This window comes from Macaca fascicularis, chromosome 2, assembly GCF_037993035.2.
Source record: "Macaca fascicularis isolate 582-1 chromosome 2, T2T-MFA8v1.1".
NCBI lineage: Eukaryota > Metazoa > Chordata > Mammalia > Primates > Cercopithecidae > Macaca > Macaca fascicularis.
Genome location: NC_088376.1, coordinates 79093094 through 79111791, shown reverse-complemented (window position 1 = coordinate 79111791; position 18698 = coordinate 79093094). Strand labels below are relative to the sequence as shown.

At 35.5% G+C, this 18698-nt stretch overlaps 1 protein-coding gene across 8 annotated transcripts in view; it reads left to right on the top strand.

The window, feature by feature from the left end:
- The window catches only part of PDCD10 (programmed cell death 10), a 51896-nt gene that overhangs the window by 14565 nt on the left and 18633 nt on the right, over positions 1 to 18698 (top strand). For 6 of the 8 annotated variants that reach the window (XM_005546305.3, XM_045386666.1, XM_015445305.2 and 3 more), the window contains 2 exons: positions 524 to 733; positions 15843 to 15896. In XM_005546305.3, coding sequence (XP_005546362.1) covers positions 638 to 733; positions 15843 to 15896 — 150 coding nt within the window. In that variant the 5' untranslated portion in view covers positions 524 to 637. The remainder of the gene's footprint in view (positions 1 to 523; positions 734 to 15842; positions 15897 to 18698) is intronic. The other 2 variants (XM_074031351.1, XM_045386670.1) reach the window with 1 other exon arrangement.

The following is an 18698-nucleotide window of genomic DNA, read 5'->3' as shown; positions in this document are numbered from 1 at the left end:
TGTTTGTCTGAAATATTTGATGCTTGTTATATTTGTGTTATTTTCAGGTGACAGAATCAATAAACACATAGCAAAAAGGTTTTAATACAAATGTTAAAACACCCTAGTTCTTTCTTCTTTATTGATTCTTTAATTTGTTTTTCTGCACACACTTACACATCATGCATTTCCTGATTATAATTTTATATTGTGTATAAATGTTATAAATATGTATCTTATTGATATGGTCTCTTAGATTGTATATGGTGGCATGACATGCATAATTATTCCATGGCGCTTCATAGAGAACTCTCTTGAGTTCAAGTTAAGCAGTGTCTTAAATCACTAGGAAAGGGCAGTTGTTGAGTCTTTGGAGGAAAAGATAAATTTCTTGCCAACTAGGTTTGCTTTCACAAGTAGAATATATTAAAAAATAGCTTTTTGTAAGGTAGGAAGGAACTCTGTAATTTGGAAAGGAAAATTATTGATATTTGTTGTTTCCCCTTAATATAGTAAATCTCTGTTCTTTCTTCCCTTTCACCAGATCAGTGTGTTTTGTGTCCAATTCTTTTATCACCAAAAAAGAGAAGAAATATTGCAGTGAATGAAGATTCCTCTGCATTTTAGCACTGCTTTTTCAACTGTAGTTGGCTTTTGAATGAGGATGACAATGGAAGAGATGAAGAATGAAGCTGAGACCACATCCATGGTTTCTATGCCCCTCTATGCAGTCATGTATCCTGTGTTTAATGAGGTGAGTTGGGTAAACATTTTCTTGCATGAACTCTGCAATTCTTTAATGCCCGCTTTATTTATTCATTTGCTTGTTCTTTTGTATAAGAAATACTAGCATGAATTAACTCTTATCTGTGTGTTAGGCATTGTATCAGGGCAAAAAAGTAGTGAAAACAAAGCCAAACAGAAATGCCTCTTCCCTCTGGATATTATGCTATAATGGGAAAGAAACATTTAATAAAAGAACACAAATAATTATATGAATGAACAGTGGTGATGAAGTACTATGAAGTTTAAAAGGAGAGTATGTTAAGAAAGAAAATAGATGGGACCTACTCTAGGGGTCAGGACAGGCCTCACTCAAGAAGAAACATATATCCTAAGATCTGAAAGATATCTAAAAGAGATAAATGTAGTTAGTTGAAGAGTTGGAGGTAAGTCCATTCTCGGTAGCCAGAATAGCAGGCACAAAGATCTGAATAAGATATCGTCAGTGGTGACAAAACTTTTTAAACCGGTGTTTGGAAGATATCATTGCTTTGTATCTGGAAAAGATGTAGTTGCTTTTTAATTTGAAGAATTGTCTTAGACTTAATATCGATGTATTTTGGTGTTTTCTTTTAAATTAATATTAACATGCTAAGGTATGTAGAGAATTCTGGAACTGAAATTTTCTTAGAGATTATTTAATTCCTTTTCTATAATGGGGAACTAAGGCCTTGATATATGAAATTATTTTCCTAAAATTACCTGTAACTGAAATCAATATTTCCAGACTTCAAATTCAGTGGCTTCAGCCTTTTAAAATTTTAATAATTTTTTGCTATTTTATTAATCTAATTTGCCTTTAGTACCATTAAGCTTATTGTTACTGTTGTAGTCTATATGCTCTCACCCATTTCCAATGAATTTTCATCTCTCTTTGTAAAATACTTTCATTATAGTAAGATTCTGCATTTCAAAACCATTTTTTTCCACATTATTGGATTTGATTACAGTTGTTGTATTCTATAATCTTAAGTCTTAGGGGCAGTAGAGAGTGATCCATTTACATTCGTTGCCATGAAAGCCACAGACTTAGTTGCCAATTCAGTCAACATTTTAAATTTTTAAACACTGTCTCTCAAGTAATGTTAGGTTTGACAACCGTAGAAGAATGGACAAAATGGTGACTTGGGTAAAAATTTATTTCTGTCACATAAAAGATTCTGAAAGCAAGTGGTCCAGGGCTAGTATTATTATGACTCAGTATAAGAAACTCAAGTTCTTATCTTCTGCTCTACCATCCTAGTGTTTGGCTTCCATTGTCAATCAAGGTCACCTCAGCATACAAGATAGCTGCTGAAGAGCCACCCATCACATCCTAAGTTGTTGCCTGGAAGGGGAAAAAGTGGGGCAGAGAGTGGGGTCCTGCTTTTAGCTGAGTTTGCTTCCTTCAAGTAGCCGTTTGAAAAGCCTACACAAGACTTCCACTTAATTTTTTTGTCAAGAACTTAAGTCTAATGGCCAAACCTAGCCACAAAGGGGTTGAGAAATTTAGGAGTGTTGTTATCAAGGAAGACACATCTTTTAGGCCTAGCACGGTGGCTCATGCCTGTAATCCCAGCACTTTGGGAGGCTGAGGCGTGTGGATCACCTGAGCTCAGGAGTTTGAGACCAGCTTGAACATGGAGAAACCCCGTCTCTACCAAAAATACAAAATTAGCCGGGTGTGGTAGTGCATGCCTGTAATCCCAGCTACTCGGGAGGCTGAGGCAGAAGAATCGAATCGCTTGAACTTGGGCGGTGGAGGTTGTGGTGAGCCGAGATCGCGCCATTGCACTCCAGCCTAGGCAACAAAAGCTAAACTCCATCTCAGGAAAAAAAAAAAAAAAAAAGCATTTTTTGAAAAACCTCCTGTTATACTGCCACCATGGTAGCATTGGAGACTTTTTAGGTGTGGTTATGTCCATCTTTGGCAGCTGTAGCCAACACCAGTAATTAATTTCACCATTTTTGTTATGATACTTACCCATTCATTTCAAGGAGCTATTGTTAGAAGCAAGTGGCTTTAGTTCTGTTTAGTAAATACTTACTGAATGCCAGCCATTTGTTTGCTGAATACTTCTGTTAGGGTCTAGAGGTGTGAAAAAGGCTGCGTGCATGTTCTCAAGAATCTATTTGGAAACACAGATATTTAAGCAAGTAAATTTTTAAATTATTCTTGCTCTAGAAATTTGATAAGGAGACAGATCCTATAAGCTAGCGAGTAACCTATCTTGGTAACACTGTAATTTGACCTTCTCAGTTACTCCAGGAACCATTATCACAGTTCCATTCAGAGATACTCTGTTTTCATGTCTGTGTGTCTGAGTTGATAAGTTATTGGGCAAAGTTGTGTGGAAGAATTTTCTGTATTTATCTGGTATTTTGAGACTTTGCTTGAATGGAGGGAAATTTACGTTGCATATCTTCAGTTTAATCCTCTAGTGAATGAAGATAAATTAGAAAAACTTTTTGTTCTAACAATTTGAGTGGTATTTTTCGTGCATAATTCTCAAATTGAATTTACTGACCTAACATTGACATCATGGTGTCAAGCTTTTAAAAAAATTATTTATGTCGTATTCAAAAGCATGTTCAGAAATACAGGGTTTTAGAAATACGGATGGTGCTTATTAGGGTTTCCTCTTTGATATAGAGATGAAAACTAGGGCTTGAATTGGGAGTGGAGTAAAATATTTATTGTTCCTTCAAATATGAAGTGTTTGGTTAAAAAAGAATGAAATACTGGCATTATTATTTGGTGTTTTAGTTTGTTAACATATAAATAAGATACCTAATCAGTTAAACATTAGTGTTTAACTGTAGTTTACCCATGAATTTCTCTATATATTTAATAGGGAAATTATATTTTAGTTTGGCTTTTTCTGTGCTGTGCAGATTTAAAAGTGAAAGTAGTTGTCAAATTAATCTGCAAAATTGTACCATAGTAAGGATGACTGTTTTACTCTGAAGCTAAATGATTCACTAAATCTTGTCTACAGTGTATTGTAAGAGTTAAAATGATTACTCCTTCTCACCTTAACTTTAGGTCCATGATAGCTACAATGGCAGTCTAGAAGTCATCTTTTAAAGGATTTCTAGCTAGTAGGACATGTTTACACCTGGGGAAATTTTAGTACTGTTACTACAGCTTGTAAGCCAGTTATTTATGGCATTCTGGAAGCTTGATGTTTGTTAGACTTAATAAAGCTATGCCAGGACAGCTGAAAAGAAGTAGGCTTCTTGTTTAATCAGCTGCTGCGGAGTTCAGAGTCCAAGTTTATTGCATGTGTTGTAAATATACTGTGAAATAGGTCCCCTGATTGCATTATGGAATAATGGATTTCTGGAAACCTCATTTCATGTCATATCAGGTTCTCATGTAACTATTGTTTTGTAGTGATTCTTTGTATATCGGGAAGGAGAGAATGGTGGTTCAGTTTTTGATTCCACGAAAAAATAAGGCTTGTGTTTTCTTTTCCTAAGACCATTTAGAGGAATTGTTTTCTCAAGCAATATATGTTATGTTTTGAAAAATAAACAATTTTGCAACTAAATATGAACTTTAGGTCACCAAAGGTTTATATGTCTGTTTACTAATAAATTACACAAAAGTATGCTTCTTTGTAAGTAATATGTTTCCATTCAGAAGCATCTGAATCAGCTGTTTCTGCCATTTCTTGGCAGATATGGAACTCTTAATTTTTCCTAGTTATCAAGTGAAACCTGGGAATACCTCTCCAACCTTACCTACCTACTTTTTTTTAGAAGATAAAATTTTATTTTTATTATTTTTAAAATTTTTAACATTTTTTGGGTACATAGTAGGTGTATGTATTTATGGAGTACGTGAGATACTTTGAAACAGGCATACAATGCGTAATAATCACATCATGGTAAATGGGTTATCCATCCCCTCAAGTATTTATTTTTTATATAACAAGCCATCCAATTATACTCTTTTAGTTATTTTACAATGTACAATTAAGTTAATGTTGACTATTGTAACCCTGTTGTGCTATCAGTAGTAGATCTTATTCATTATTCCTATTTTTTAGTGCCTATTAACCATCCTCACTTCCGCTCCACCCCCACTATCCTCCTCAGCCACTGGTAACCATCCATCTCTCTCTCTCCATGAGTTTAATTATTTTATTTTTTAGCTTCCACAAGTAAATGAGAACCTGTGAAGTTTGTCTATCTGTACCTGGCTTATTTCACTTGACAAAAGGGCCTTGGTTCCATCCATGTTGTTACAGATGACAGGATCTCATTCTTTTTTATGGCTGAATAGTTAGTTCTCCATTGTGTATGTGTACCACATTTTATCTCTATGGACACTTAGGTTGCTTCAAAATCTTGGCTGCTGTGAACAGTGCTGCAGCAAACATGGAAGTGTATAAATCTCTTCTACATACTGATTTTCCTTCTTTTGGAAAGACGGAAAATCCCCAGCATTGGGATTGCTGGTACCAGAGGATCATATGGTACCTCTGTTTTTAGTTTTTTGAGGAATCTCCAAGCTGTTCTCCATAGTGGTTATACTAATTTACATTCCGGCCAACACTATAACAGGATTTTCCTTTCTCCACATCCTTACCAGCAATTTGTTATTCCTTGTCTTTTGGTTAAAAGCCATTTTAATTGGGATGAGGTGATATCTCATTATAGGTTTGATTTTTCATTTCTCTGATGGTCTGTGATCTTGAGCACCTTTTCATATGCATGTTTGTCATTTGTATGTCTTCTTTTGAGGAATGTCTATTCAGATCTTTAACCCATTTTTAAAATTGCATTATTAGATTTTTTTTTTTCCTCTACAGTTGTTTGAGTTCTTTATAGATGGAGGTTATTAATCCCTTGTTAGAATGACAGTTTGCAATTTTCTCCCATTCTGTGGGTTGTCTCTTCGCTTTGCTGATTGTTTCCTTTGCTCTGCAAAGCTTTTTAACTTGATGTGGTCCTGTTTGTCCATGTTTCCTTTGGTTGCCTGTGCGTGTGGGGTATTATGTAAGAAATTTTTACCAACACTGTTCTGGAGAGTTTTGTGAATGTTTTCTTGCAGTTGTTTCATAGTTCGATGATTTAGTTTTGAATCTTTAATCCATTTTGATTTGATTTTTATACATGGCAAGAGATGAGGATCTACTTTTCGTTCTTCTACATAGGAATATCCAGTTTTCTGTGCACCGTTTATTAAAGAGACTCTTTTCTCCAGTGTATGTTCTTGGAACCTTTGTTGTTACTGAGTTCATTGTAGGCATGTGCATTTGTGTCCAGGTTCACTATTCTGTTCCATTGGTCTGTTTTTTTTTTTTTTTTTTTGCCAGTAGATGGTGTTTTGGCTACTATAGCTCTGTAGTATAATTTGAAGTCAGGTAATGTGACTCTTCCAGTTTCATTCTTTTTGGCTATTCTGGGTCTCTTGTGGTTCTATATAAATTTTAGGATTGTTTTTTCTATTTCTGTGAAGAATGTCATTGGTATTTTGCTAAGGATTACACTGAATCTGTAGATTGCTTTGAGTACTATGGGCATTTTAACAATATTGATTCTTCCAATCCATTAACATAGCTTTTGTATCCAATTGCCTTCATCAATGTTTTATAGTTTTCATTGTAAAGGTCTTTTAGTTCCTTGGTTAAGTTAATTCCTTGGTATTTAATTTTATTTGTGGCTAATGTAAATGGGATTATTTTTTTAAATTTCTTTTTCAGATTGTTCACTGTTGGCATATAGAAATGCTGCTGGTTTTTATATGTTGATTTTGTATTCTGCAACTTTACTTAATTTATCAGTTCTAATAATTTCCTGGTGAGTCTTTAGGTTTCTCCAAATATAAGATCATATCATCTACAAACAAGGATAATTTGACTTCTTCGCTTTCCAATTTGGATACCCTTTATTTCTTTATCTTGTACAGCTGCTCTAGCTGGGACTTCCAGTACTGTGTTGAATAACAATGGTGACAGTAGGCATCCTTGTCGTTTACCAGATCTTAGAGGAAAGGCTTTTTTGAGAGTTTTTATCATGAAGGATGTTGAATTGTATCATATGCTTTTTCAGCATCAGCTGAAATGATCATATGATTTTTATCCTTCATTCTATTGATAAGATGTATCACACTGATTGATTTGCATATATTGAACCATCCTTGCATCCTGGAATAAATCTCCTTGGTTATGATTAATTATCTTTCTAATGTATTGTTGAATTTGGTTTGTTAGTATTTTGTTGAGGATTTATTTATCAGAGATATTGGCCTGTAGTTTTCCTTTTTCGATGTGTCTTTGCCTGGATTTGGTATCAGGGTAATACTGGCTTTGTAAAATGAGTTTGGAAGTATTCCCTCCTCTCTTTTTTTTGGAATAGTTTGAGTAGGATTGGTATTGGTTCCTCAAGTGTTTGGCAGAATTCAGCAGTGAAGCCATTGAATCCTGGGCTTTTCTTTTCTGGGTGATGTTTTTATTACAGCTTTGATTTTGTTTCTGGTTATTGGCCTGTTTAGGTTATGGATTTCTTCCTGGTTCAGTCTTGATAGGTGGTATATGTCTGGGAATTTATCCATTTCCTCTAAATTTTTCAATTTATTGCCATACTGTGGCTCATAGTAGCCACTGATGATCCTTTGAGTTTCTGTGGTATCAGTTGTAATGTCTGCCTTTTCATCTCTGATTTTATTTATTTGGGTCTTCTTTTTTTCTTAGTTGGTTTAAAGTTGTGTCAATTTTGATTATCTTTTCAAAAAACCAAGTTTTTGTTTCATTGATACTTTGTATTTTCTTTGTTTCAATTTCATTTATCTCTGATCTTTATTATTTCTTTTCCTCTACTAATTTTGGGTTTGGTTTGCTCTTTTCTAGTTGTTTAAGATGCGTGTTATTTGAAGTGTTTGTTCTTTTTTGATGTAGGCACTTACAGCTATAAACTTCCCTCTTAGTACTGCTTTCACTGTATCCCATAGGTTTCGGTATGTTGTGTTTCTGTTATTTGTTTCAAGAAATTTTTCGTTTTCTTTCTTAAGTTTTTGATTTATCCACGGTTAATTCAGAAGCCTATTGTTTGATTTCCTTGTGTTTGTATAGTTTCAAAATTTTCTCTTGTTATTGGTTTCTAGTTTTATTTGATTGCGTTTAGAGAAGATGTTTGATATTAGTCGAATGTTTTAAGACTTGTATTGTGACCTAACATATGGTCTGTCCTTGAGAATGATCCTTATGCTGGGGAAAAGAATGTGTATTCTACAGCTATTATATGGAATATTCTGTTTAGGTTCATTTGTTCTATAGTGCAGATTCAGTCTGATGTTTCTTTGTTGATTTTCTGTCTGAAAGATCTGTCCAATGCTGAAAGTTGCATGGTGACGTCTCCAGTTGTTATTGTATTTTGCTCAGTCTCTCCATTTAGCTCTAATTATATTTGCCTTATATTTATGGGTACACCAGCATTGGGTGCATATATATTTACAATTATCGTATCCTCTTAACTGAATTGACTCCTTTATCGTTATATAATGACCTTGTCTCCTTATAATATTTGTCTTGAAATCTGTTTTGTCTGATACAAATACAGCTCCTCCTACTCTTCTTTTTGTTTCCATTTGCATGGAATATCTTTTTTCGTCTCTTTATTTTTAGTTCAGGTGTTTTTATAGGTGGAATGTGTTTCTCGTAGGCAACCAGGTTGTTCCTATTTTTTAATCCATTTACCAATCTTTTTCTTTTGATTAGTTTAGTGCATTCACATTCAATGCTATTATTGATAAGTAAGGACTTACCCCTGCCATTTTGTTATTTGTTTTCTGGTTGTTTTGTGGTCTTTTCTTCCTTCTTTCCTTCCTTTCTGTCTTTCTTTTAGTGAAGGTGGTTTTCTCTGGTGGTATGTTTTAATTTTTTGCTTTTTATTTTTGGTGTATACATTGTATTTTTTTTGAGGTTATCGTAAGGCTTGCAAACACTGTCTTATTACCTATTATTTCAAACTGATGTCAGCTTATCACTGATTACATAAATAAACAAAAAGAAAACTAATAAAATCTTTATACATCATCCCTCTCGTTTTTTAACTTTTGTTTCTCTTTATGTCTTATTTTACTGTTTGTCTTGAAAAGTTGTTATAGTTATTATTTTTGATTGGTTCATCACTAGTCTTTCTACTTAAGAGTAGTATGCATACCACAATTACAGTATTATAGTATTCTGTGTTTGTGTGCTTACTGTTACCAGTGAGTTTTGTACTTTCAGAAGATTTTTTATTGCTCATGAATGTCCTTTTCTTTCAGATCGAAGAACTCCCTTTGTAATTTCTTCTAGGACAGGCTGGTGTTGATGAAATCTTTCAGCTTTCATTTGTTTGGGAAAGTCTTTATTTCTTCTTCATGTTTGAAGGATATTTTTGTTGAGTATTCTAGGATAAAAATTTTTTCCTTCAGCATTTTAAATATATCATACTACTCGCTCATGGCCTGTAGGGTTTCCACTGAAAAGTCTTCCGCCAGACAAATTGGAGCTCCATCGTATGTTATTTGTTTATTTTCTCTTGCTGCTTTTCGGATCCTTTATCCTTGACCTTTGGGGGTTTGATTATTAAATGCCTTGACACAGTGTTCTTTAGGTTAAATCTTCTTGGTGTTCTGTAACCTTCTTGTACTTAGATATTGATATCTTTCTCTAGGTTTGGGAAGTTCTCTGTTATTATCACTTTGAATAAACTTTCTACCCTTATCTCTTTTTCTACCTTCTCTTTAATGCCAGTAACTCTTAAGTTCACCGTTTTGAGACTGTTTTCTAGATCTTGTAAGAGTGTTTCTTATTTTTACTTTTGTCTCCTCTGTGCATTTTCAATAGCCTGTCTTCAAGCTCACTAATTGTTTCTTTCACTTGATACATTCTGCTATTAAGAGGCTGATGCATTCTTCAGTATGTCAGTTGCATTTTCCAGTTCTAGAATTTCTGCTTGATTTTACAAAATAATTTCAGTCTCTTTGTTAAATTTGTCTGATAGGATTCTGAATTCTTTCTCTGTGTTATCTTGAATTTCATTGTGTTTCCTCAGCACAGTCATTTTGAATTCTCTGTCTGAAAAGTCACATATCTGTATTTCTCCATGATTGGTCCCTGGTGCCTTATTTAGTCTATTTGGTGAGGTCATGTTTTTCTGGATGGTCTTGATGCTTCTGGATGTTTGTTGGTGTCTGGTCATTGAAGAGTTAGGTATTTATTGTAGTCATTGCTCTCTGGGCTTGTTTTTGCCCATCTTTCTTGGGAAGACTTTCTAAGTGTTCGAAGGGACTTGGGCCCCAAGCTCAATAATGCTGTGGTTCTTCCAGTATCGTAGAGATACCACCGCCTTGGTGGGGTTGACTAAGATCTGGAAGAATTCTCTGGATTTCCAGGCAGAGGGTCTTGTTCTCTTTCCTTGCTTTCTCCCGAACAAATGCAGTTTCTTTCGGTCTCTCTTTGCTGAACTTCCTGAAGCTGGGGGGAGGGGTGACATCCGTGTTGCCACCACCTCTGGAATTGCACTGGGTCAGACCTAAAGCTAACACAGCACTGGGTATGACCCAAGGTCTGCTGTAACCGCAGCCTGGCTAACGCCTGTGTTCACTCAAGGTCCTGTGCCTCTACAATCAGCAGGTAGTGAAGCCAGCCAGATTTATGTCCTTCCGTTCAGTGTGGTGAGTTCCCCAGGCCCCAAATGGTCTGGAGATGTGGTCTGGGGGCCAGGAATTAAGAGTCAAAAACCTTAGAAATCTACCTGGTGTTCTTTCCTACTGTGGCTAAGCTGGCACTGAAGGCACAAGACAAAGTCCTTCCCACTCTTCTCTCTCCTTTCTACAGGCAGAGAAGCCTCTCTCTGTGGTCACTGGCACATGGGGAGTTCTGCTAGGCCACTGTTGATGTTCACTTAAAACCCAAGGGCTCTTCAGTCAGCCTGTGGTGATTGCTGCCGAGCCTGAGCTTCTCTCTTCAGGGCAATGGGCTCCTCTCTGGGCCAGGACAGGTCTAGAAATGTTGTCCAAAAGCCTAGTCCTGGACTTGGGGACCTCAAGATCCAAACTGGTACCTAAGATATAAGACAACATCCCTTTTATGTTTCCTTTTGCTTTTCTCAAGCAGGAGTCTCTCATCATAGCCACCACAGTGAGCCAGGAATTTGCTGGGTTTCACCTGAAATCAGTATGTCTGAGTCTCAACCAAGGCCTACAGCGTACTACCTGGGTATCGCTGTTGGTTATTCAGGGCCCGAGTGCTCTTTAGTCAGCAGACAATGAATCCTGCCCGGATTGGGTCCTTCCCTTCAGGGCAGTGGGCTCCCTTTTGGCCCTGGGTATGTCTAGAAATGTCGTCCAGGAGGTAGGGCCTGGAATGAGGTCTCAGGACTCTGCCTGTTGCCTTATCCTATTGTGAATGAGCTGGTATACAAGATAAAAGACACGCTCCTGTTGCCTTTACTTGTTGCCTTCCTATCCTGAAGCAGAAGGAAGGAGTCACTTACTGCTATGAGCTCTGCTGCCTGGGACTGGGGGAAGAGTGACACATTCGCTCCCTTGGTCGCCCTATCTGGTGGGTCACTTGGTTGTGTGCTGCCCTAGTCCACTGGCTCTAAGCACAACACTAAGATGTGCCCAGGAATTGTAGTCCTTGTGTTCTAGACTGCCTTTTCAAGTTTACCTGAGACTCTAGAGCACTTTAACCCTTGGTGGCAGGGCTTACTCAATTTCCAACCTCTTGGATGGGCGATTCTCCTCTGACCATTCTGACCATGTCACATCCAAATGCTCCCTTTTGTGGGTGGCTGCTAGCTGAACCCAGCACACTTTTGCTCTCCACCGTGACTGGTCAGCACTGAGTTTAATGCAAAGTCTCCCATTTGCTGTGCTCTCTCCACCCAAGTGCACATATTCTTTGTCTATGCCGCACAGCTGCTATTGTGGGATGGGGGAGGGGTGGCATCAGCGATTCAAGATAGTCTTCCCACCCTCTTTATTGCCTCTGTCAGCAATGTGAAATTAAAACCAGGTGCTATGATTGTTCACTATGATTTTTGGTTCTTTGGCAGTGCTTTTTTGTGTGTAGTTGGTAAAATTGGTATTCCTGCAGAGTGGACCATCAGTGGAGGCTTTGATTCAGCCATCTTGCTTTGCCTCCCCTCTTTTTTTTTTTTTTTTTTTTTTTTCCTGTTAAGATAAAATAAACCAGACCTCAAACTTTGAGCATTGTAAACATTCTTCACAATGCAGGTAGGGATTTTATCTACAATCCTACTGTCTGGAAGTGATCATAATTAGCATTTTGGGTTTGAATTACTGCTCTTTTTCTTAGTAGAGTATTTAATCTTACCTGTTTCCTTATTTGTAAGATGGGGATAAGCAGTGGTGTACTTCATCATCTCAACAACTCTGTGAAATAAATAAGTTGACTTAGTGTTTAAAATAGTACTAGTTATATAGTGTTATTGTTGTTAAGGAATCTTTCACATATATTTCACAGTTGTGTATATTTGTAGGCAGTGTTTTAATGGAATATTTTTACAATAGTTGGTTCTGCTTACCTTTTTTGCCAGACAGCTTGGCAGCCCACTGATTCTTTTAGAAGCATGTGTTGAACTTCACATGTACAAAATACAACTGATTGCATTTTCTTTCTCTATGATAGTTCAAAAACTAATAAGTGACCTCTTGATTCCATTACTTCTTTCTAGCATGCTTATTTACTTTTACCTGACTCACCTCATTTTTATCTGAATCACAGGAGATGTATTTGAAGTTTTTATTCTTGTAGGTTGGCCCAGTTTAGTTCTTTTTAAGAAATAAGATCAACAATCTTTGTTCACTGTGGGTAGGGAGAGGGGCGTGAACATGGAAAAATCAAATCTTGCCTGATTTTGAGGAAGCAAGTAGATTTGTACACAATTCAGAACCAGTTAACCTAATTATTTTGACCTTTAAAACAAACAACAGCAGCAAAACACACAGCTTTCACAAAAGTGTGAAAGAAAGTATTTTAAGACTTGAGTAACTGAAGGGCTAAATGACTCTCTTTTTTTTTTTTTTTTTTTAAATTATGGTTTTAGGAAACTTGGTGCTAGAAAAGTGTGGAAAAAACTGATACTTTTGGAGAGAGCAAAACAACAAATGTCCTCTGCATGGAATCAGAATTCTGTGGACGCTTTTAAAGTATTTTTATAAGTGGACCAGAGTAAATTTGCCTGGTTTATGGTTGATAGTAAGTGTAAGTGTTCTTAAAGGCTATCAACAATAAGTTACAGAAGGATCTCACAAAACAGAGTAGGCAGAATGGGGGTTGAGGTAAGACCTCCTGTTAGGCTCACCCAGCCTATGCATTGTTTCCAAATGTGCTTCAGGAGGCACTTTTCCTTCTCTTTTAGGAGAGGTGAAGTGTGTTACATACCTTTTCTCTCACTCTGATTCTCTTATTTTCTCTCTCTCATTTACTGGTTACATGGACATACTGTGTAACTGAGGGCCAAGTAGTGCCTCTCTCTGTCCCAGTATCCATTAATGCAAGGTGCAGTCATATATTCCTCCTTCAGTGGACCCAAAATACAGTGTATGAACTATCAGTTACTGAGAAGGTTATTGTGTTTATTCTTTAAAGGTATCCTAGTCAAAGACATTATCCCTAAAGCTCAGAAAGTGCTGGACTCTGAAGTGACTGAACAAAATGGAAATTCTTTTCTTTTCTAAATTTACATGAAGTCATTACATTCCATGTGTTACCAACTCTGAAGAAACTTCTAAGTGGGAGAACTCACCAGGAGGATGATTTTAAGAGGCCAAGAACATACTTTTTAAAGATCAGTTCAAATCCCATATTTATAAAGACTTCTTTCTGCTTCAACTGATAGCAGTTACTCCACTTTTCATATAGCTGCTTCATGTTGTACATGTAGGAACTCAAGTACATGGTAGGAATTCAAGAATGTGTTGGTCCTTAAAGAAACAGGTTGAAGAGATTCAATGACAGGGTGGACTCCAGTCTGGAAGAGTGAGTACAGGGGGAGTCAGGGTAGAGTTAGTGGCTTGTATACAGGATTCAGAGTCAAACTGAGTTTCTTCCTTTGTAAAATGGAGAAGAAGATAACATATCTTTCTACCTAACTAGTACAGGCTGAAATTATAAATAGATTTAAGAACAGTTAGATAAATTTATGGATGAGAGATTAAATTCAGTTCAAACAATAGATATGCCTGGTACTGTCCTGGACACCATGGATATATCAATACCATATGAGTAAGAAAGCCTTTTGACTTTATTGTAAGGCCTATGGGTATATGCAGTCACGTGGCACATAACAACATTTCAGTCAGTGGTAGATGGATGGCATATATGGTGGTTGTCCCATAAGATTATAATTGAGCAGAAAAATTATTCTCACCAAGTGATGTTAAAGCCATTGTTCATTGTAGCACAATACATTACCTCTTTCATTTTTACGTACACAAATACATTATTACAGTTGCCTATAGTAGTCAGTTCAGTAAATATCAGGTTTGTAGCCTAGACACAGTAGGCTACATCATATAGCCTAGGTGTGTGGTAGGCTATCCCTATAGGTTTATGTCAGTACAATCTGTGATGTCCACATAATGATGAAATCACCTAATGACATGTTTCTCAAAACCTATCCATCCCCATCATTAAGTGATGCATGACTGCAGTGTATCTCCAAGTGACTCCAACAGAATTTTGTTGAAGTGCTTCTCAGCTCACACATTTTTGATTTAGTATATGTCTGGCCTTCCTGTGACTTACTTTTTTGTAAGGTTCACATAAGTAAAATGAGTCTAGAAATCTAGAGATGCTGATATCTATCTCAGGTAATCCTGTTAGCTCTTGATGAACTTTTCTGGGCACTTTTACTTCTCTGGATCCTTTCACATACCATTCAGCGCTATGCAGAATGAACTAATAACACTGATATTTGAAGGCACACAGCTGACTCAGACCTTTTTAAAAGAGGTCAGAGTGTGGTGTAAACCTAACAAAGGAAATGGGTTCCTATCAAAACGGAAACATTCATTTCTTTATATCTGTCCCTGCCTCTCTTGCATAACAAGAACTTGAGATCTAATGAGCTATATTGTTATTTTAATCTTAGTAATAGTCACTATATAATTATATTAATTACTTGGAAGTAGGAAACTTTTTTCATTTTTTGGAAACATGTCTTTGTTAATTATAAACTACTTATATAGTTGTTTCTTTCTACATTTGTTTACTGGGCTCTTTATGCCTTCTTTTTTATCCACTGAGGCAATATTAGATTTTACAAGATTTGTTAGTAGTCATGTTAAATGTTAAGCTAAATGATTCATTGTTTTTTGGCAGATAAATTACCTTGTCAGATTCTGTTGCTTTTGCTTTGTGCTTAAGGTGAATAATTTGTAGGGAGATAAGGTTCTTGGCATTTGTAACTGTCTAGTTTAGAAAGTAAATTGACTTAACGTGTTAGAGATCCCATACAGGAGATTTCTGAAGCAAAACTTACACTTTTGTTGCCTCAAGGGAAGGCTTTATTGCATAATATGATACATGTTTATAAGGTTTGTGTAGAAATACTCTACTTTGTAAAAATCTATATAGGTTAGTTTCCAATTTAATATTGTCCCAAGTAAAAAATATATACAATTGAGTTTTATTGAGTTAACTAACTCAATCCTTAAGGATTGAAAAAATCAGAATTTAACAGAAGCTAGGTTTTTTGAGCCTGGCAGTTAACTGTTTACAAATGGAATTATTTTTATGAAATTATGAAATTCTGTGCCTGTGGTTTGCTGAAAATTGAATTAATGTGTTTAGTAAGGATGTTAATCTTTTGAAATTATAAACCTCACATATTTGATATAAAAATTAAAAGCATATGGGTTGCTTTTAGTTTTTTATAAAAACTTAAGGACATGTATTTTTTCATTAAAAATTTTGATAGCCTAATTGAAGAATTATGGTGATGTGCAATTATTAACAAGAATGTTGATTAAATGTTTAATGTGTTCATGTGATTGTTACAGAATGGAATCTCAGAAATGTGCTTTTTCCAAGACAGTTGATATTCTTAATAATTTTAAATTTTTATTGCAGCTAGAACGAGTAAATCTGTCTGCAGCCCAGACACTGAGAGCCGCTTTCATTAAGGTGAAGTGCAAATAATTTATTATGATTATTAAAGTGTATGTTCTTTGTAAATATAAGTACATGTGATGGTTGCCAGTTTATTTTTCTTTTAGTGAAAGCCTTTTTAGCCATCTTATGCCTGTTTTACTATATTCCATAAAGCTTAAAACACTTCCAAAAGATAAACTAGAACAAATGTTATTTCGTTAACATGCATCTTTTCATCACTTTGTGCTTTTGAAACTGACTTTTTCAGAGCATTTTCTTCTTAGCTGTAGATTATATTTTTGAGGGTTTTTTTTTTTTCTATTATTTGACCTTTTGAAAACTTACATGGCTGGGCGTGGTGACTCGTGCTTGTCATCCCAACACTTTGAGAGGTCGAGGTGGGAGGATCACTTGAGACCTGGAGCAAGACCAGCCTGGGCAGTATAGCGAGACCCTGTATCTATCTACAGAAAATAAAAATATTAGCCAGGCATGGTGGCGCATGCCTGTCGTTCTTGCTACTCAGGAGGCTGAGGCCGGAGGATTGCTAGAACCCAGGAGTTTGAGGTTACAGTGAGCCATGATCGTGCCACTGTGATCCAGCCTGGGTAACACAGCAAGACCCTGTCTCAAAATAAAGTAAAAATTTAAAAGTATTTGTAAAAGTGTAACTTGAAAAGGTATTCTTTCTATTGTTTAATTATAGAACATGAGTCTAAAAAATGTGTACCTTCAAATATGGTGAATTAAATATACTTTGAGGATATACAGTTAAGTCACTCAAAATAAATTATTTCCTTGTCTTTGGACCTGAGCTGTTCAGTGGGTTATCACTAGCCACATGTTGCTTTTGACCATTTAAAATAAGACTAGGTCAGATCAAGATATGTTCCAAGTTAAAATACACACAGATTTTGAAGACTTCATGTAAGAAAAAGAAAGTAAACTAGCTTAGTAATAAGTATTTTATAATACTTGTTGAAATGATAATATTTTGGATGTACTATTAAAATAATTTTACTTGTGTCTTTTTACTTTTTTTAAAATGTGGCTGCTTAATATTACATAGGTAGCTCATCGTTGTTGCTGATAATTACATTTCTGTTGTAAAGCCCTACTCTAGAGACTTACTATACATGTTGAATGCATTCTTTAATATAAAACTTTCATCTGGTCCTCCATCCCAAATATATATCATGGTGCCCAAAACTTTAATTTTTATTTTCGTATTTCTTCCCATCAGTAGCTTAAATAACCTGTGTTTTAGGTATTTTAATGTTTAAATGTGGAATACGTTTGTATTTTAATTGGAATTGAAACTATAAGTCCATTCAGCTTGATTTATTTTATGTCACACAAGTTTATTGATAACATTCTTTTCTGATAGCACAGCTCATGTCACTAGGAATCTCATATACCACAATAATCTATGTTACAATAGAGCTTTTTTGATTCTATACCCTGTGATTCAAGGTGAGTACATATATATTTAGTAGCTTCATTAAATTGCATCCTGCCAAATCATTGGGTAAATGAAGCAACACCATAATCATTTTCTTTTTTTTAGTTGTTGTTGTTTTCTTCTTTGAGTTTCAGTTTGACTTTGGAATGGCATATTTGATCATTAGGGGGGCATGATGCTATCTTAAGCATCTTTGTGGCCAAAAGAAGAAGGAAAAGTAATCTGTACAGTAGTTTTGCTAAGACAAAAGTCAGTATTTCAGCTTTTCTAATACCAAGAATAGAGAGAAGACGACCCTGTTCGAAGGAGTAGATAGTATCTTCAGTGACATTTATAAAATAATAAATTTCATGAGGGTTTTTCTTGTAACATCCTAACATATAAGCTAATGATTTAACACTTAAGTACAATTATGTGACCGTGATAGATGTGGTTTGATCCATGGATAAAGTTTATTGTCCGTGGCATAGATTATTTATTTTGGAAGAAAACAAATTAACTAATTTTGCACTGATGTGTTTTTAATTATCACATTTAGTTTATTACATTTCAAGTGAAATTGAAGGAGGACATGTGTTAAAAATGTAAAGATGTTTGTATTTTTTAAATTACAACTTTTGAAAAAGATGAAAGAAACTTCACCAGTCATGAAATCTGTTATATTCATACTTCCAATTTTTGGTCCACAACAACAATAATTTTCATCATACTTTTTGTTATTTGGAGGAAAAAGAGGATTAAAATAGTTTTTTTCCCCAAGATAATACTGTTGAATATTTTAATATATATACAGTTAACCTTTGAACAACGTGGAGGTTAGAGGTGCCCACCCTCTGCAGAGTTGAAGATTTGAGTATAAGTTTTGACTTCCAAAAATCTTAACTACTAAAAGCCTACTGTTGACCAGAACATCTTACTGGTAGCAAAAACAGTTAACATATATTTTGTGTATCCTATATATTACATACTGTATTCTTAAGCTACAGAAAAGAAAATGTTATTAAGAAAATTGTAAGGAAGAGAAAATATGTTTATTATTTATAAGCGAAGTGGATCATTATAAAGTCTGCATCCTTGTCATTTTCGCATTGAATAGGCTGAGGAGGAGGAAGAAGAGAAGGGGTTGGTCTTGCTAGTTCAGGGATGGCAGAAGTAGAGAAGGTGGATGGGGAGGCAAGAGAGACAGGCACGCTTAGTGTAACTTTACAGAAATATGTTTAATTTCTGACTTATATGCTATGTCATTTCTCTAAAAATGTTTCTGTACAGTACCAATCTTCCAACATTTGCTTTGGTTTCAGTGCTCATATCATAGAATGGTCCATGTCATAAAGCAGCCTTGAATAAATAGAACTTTTCTGCTGGATTGTCTA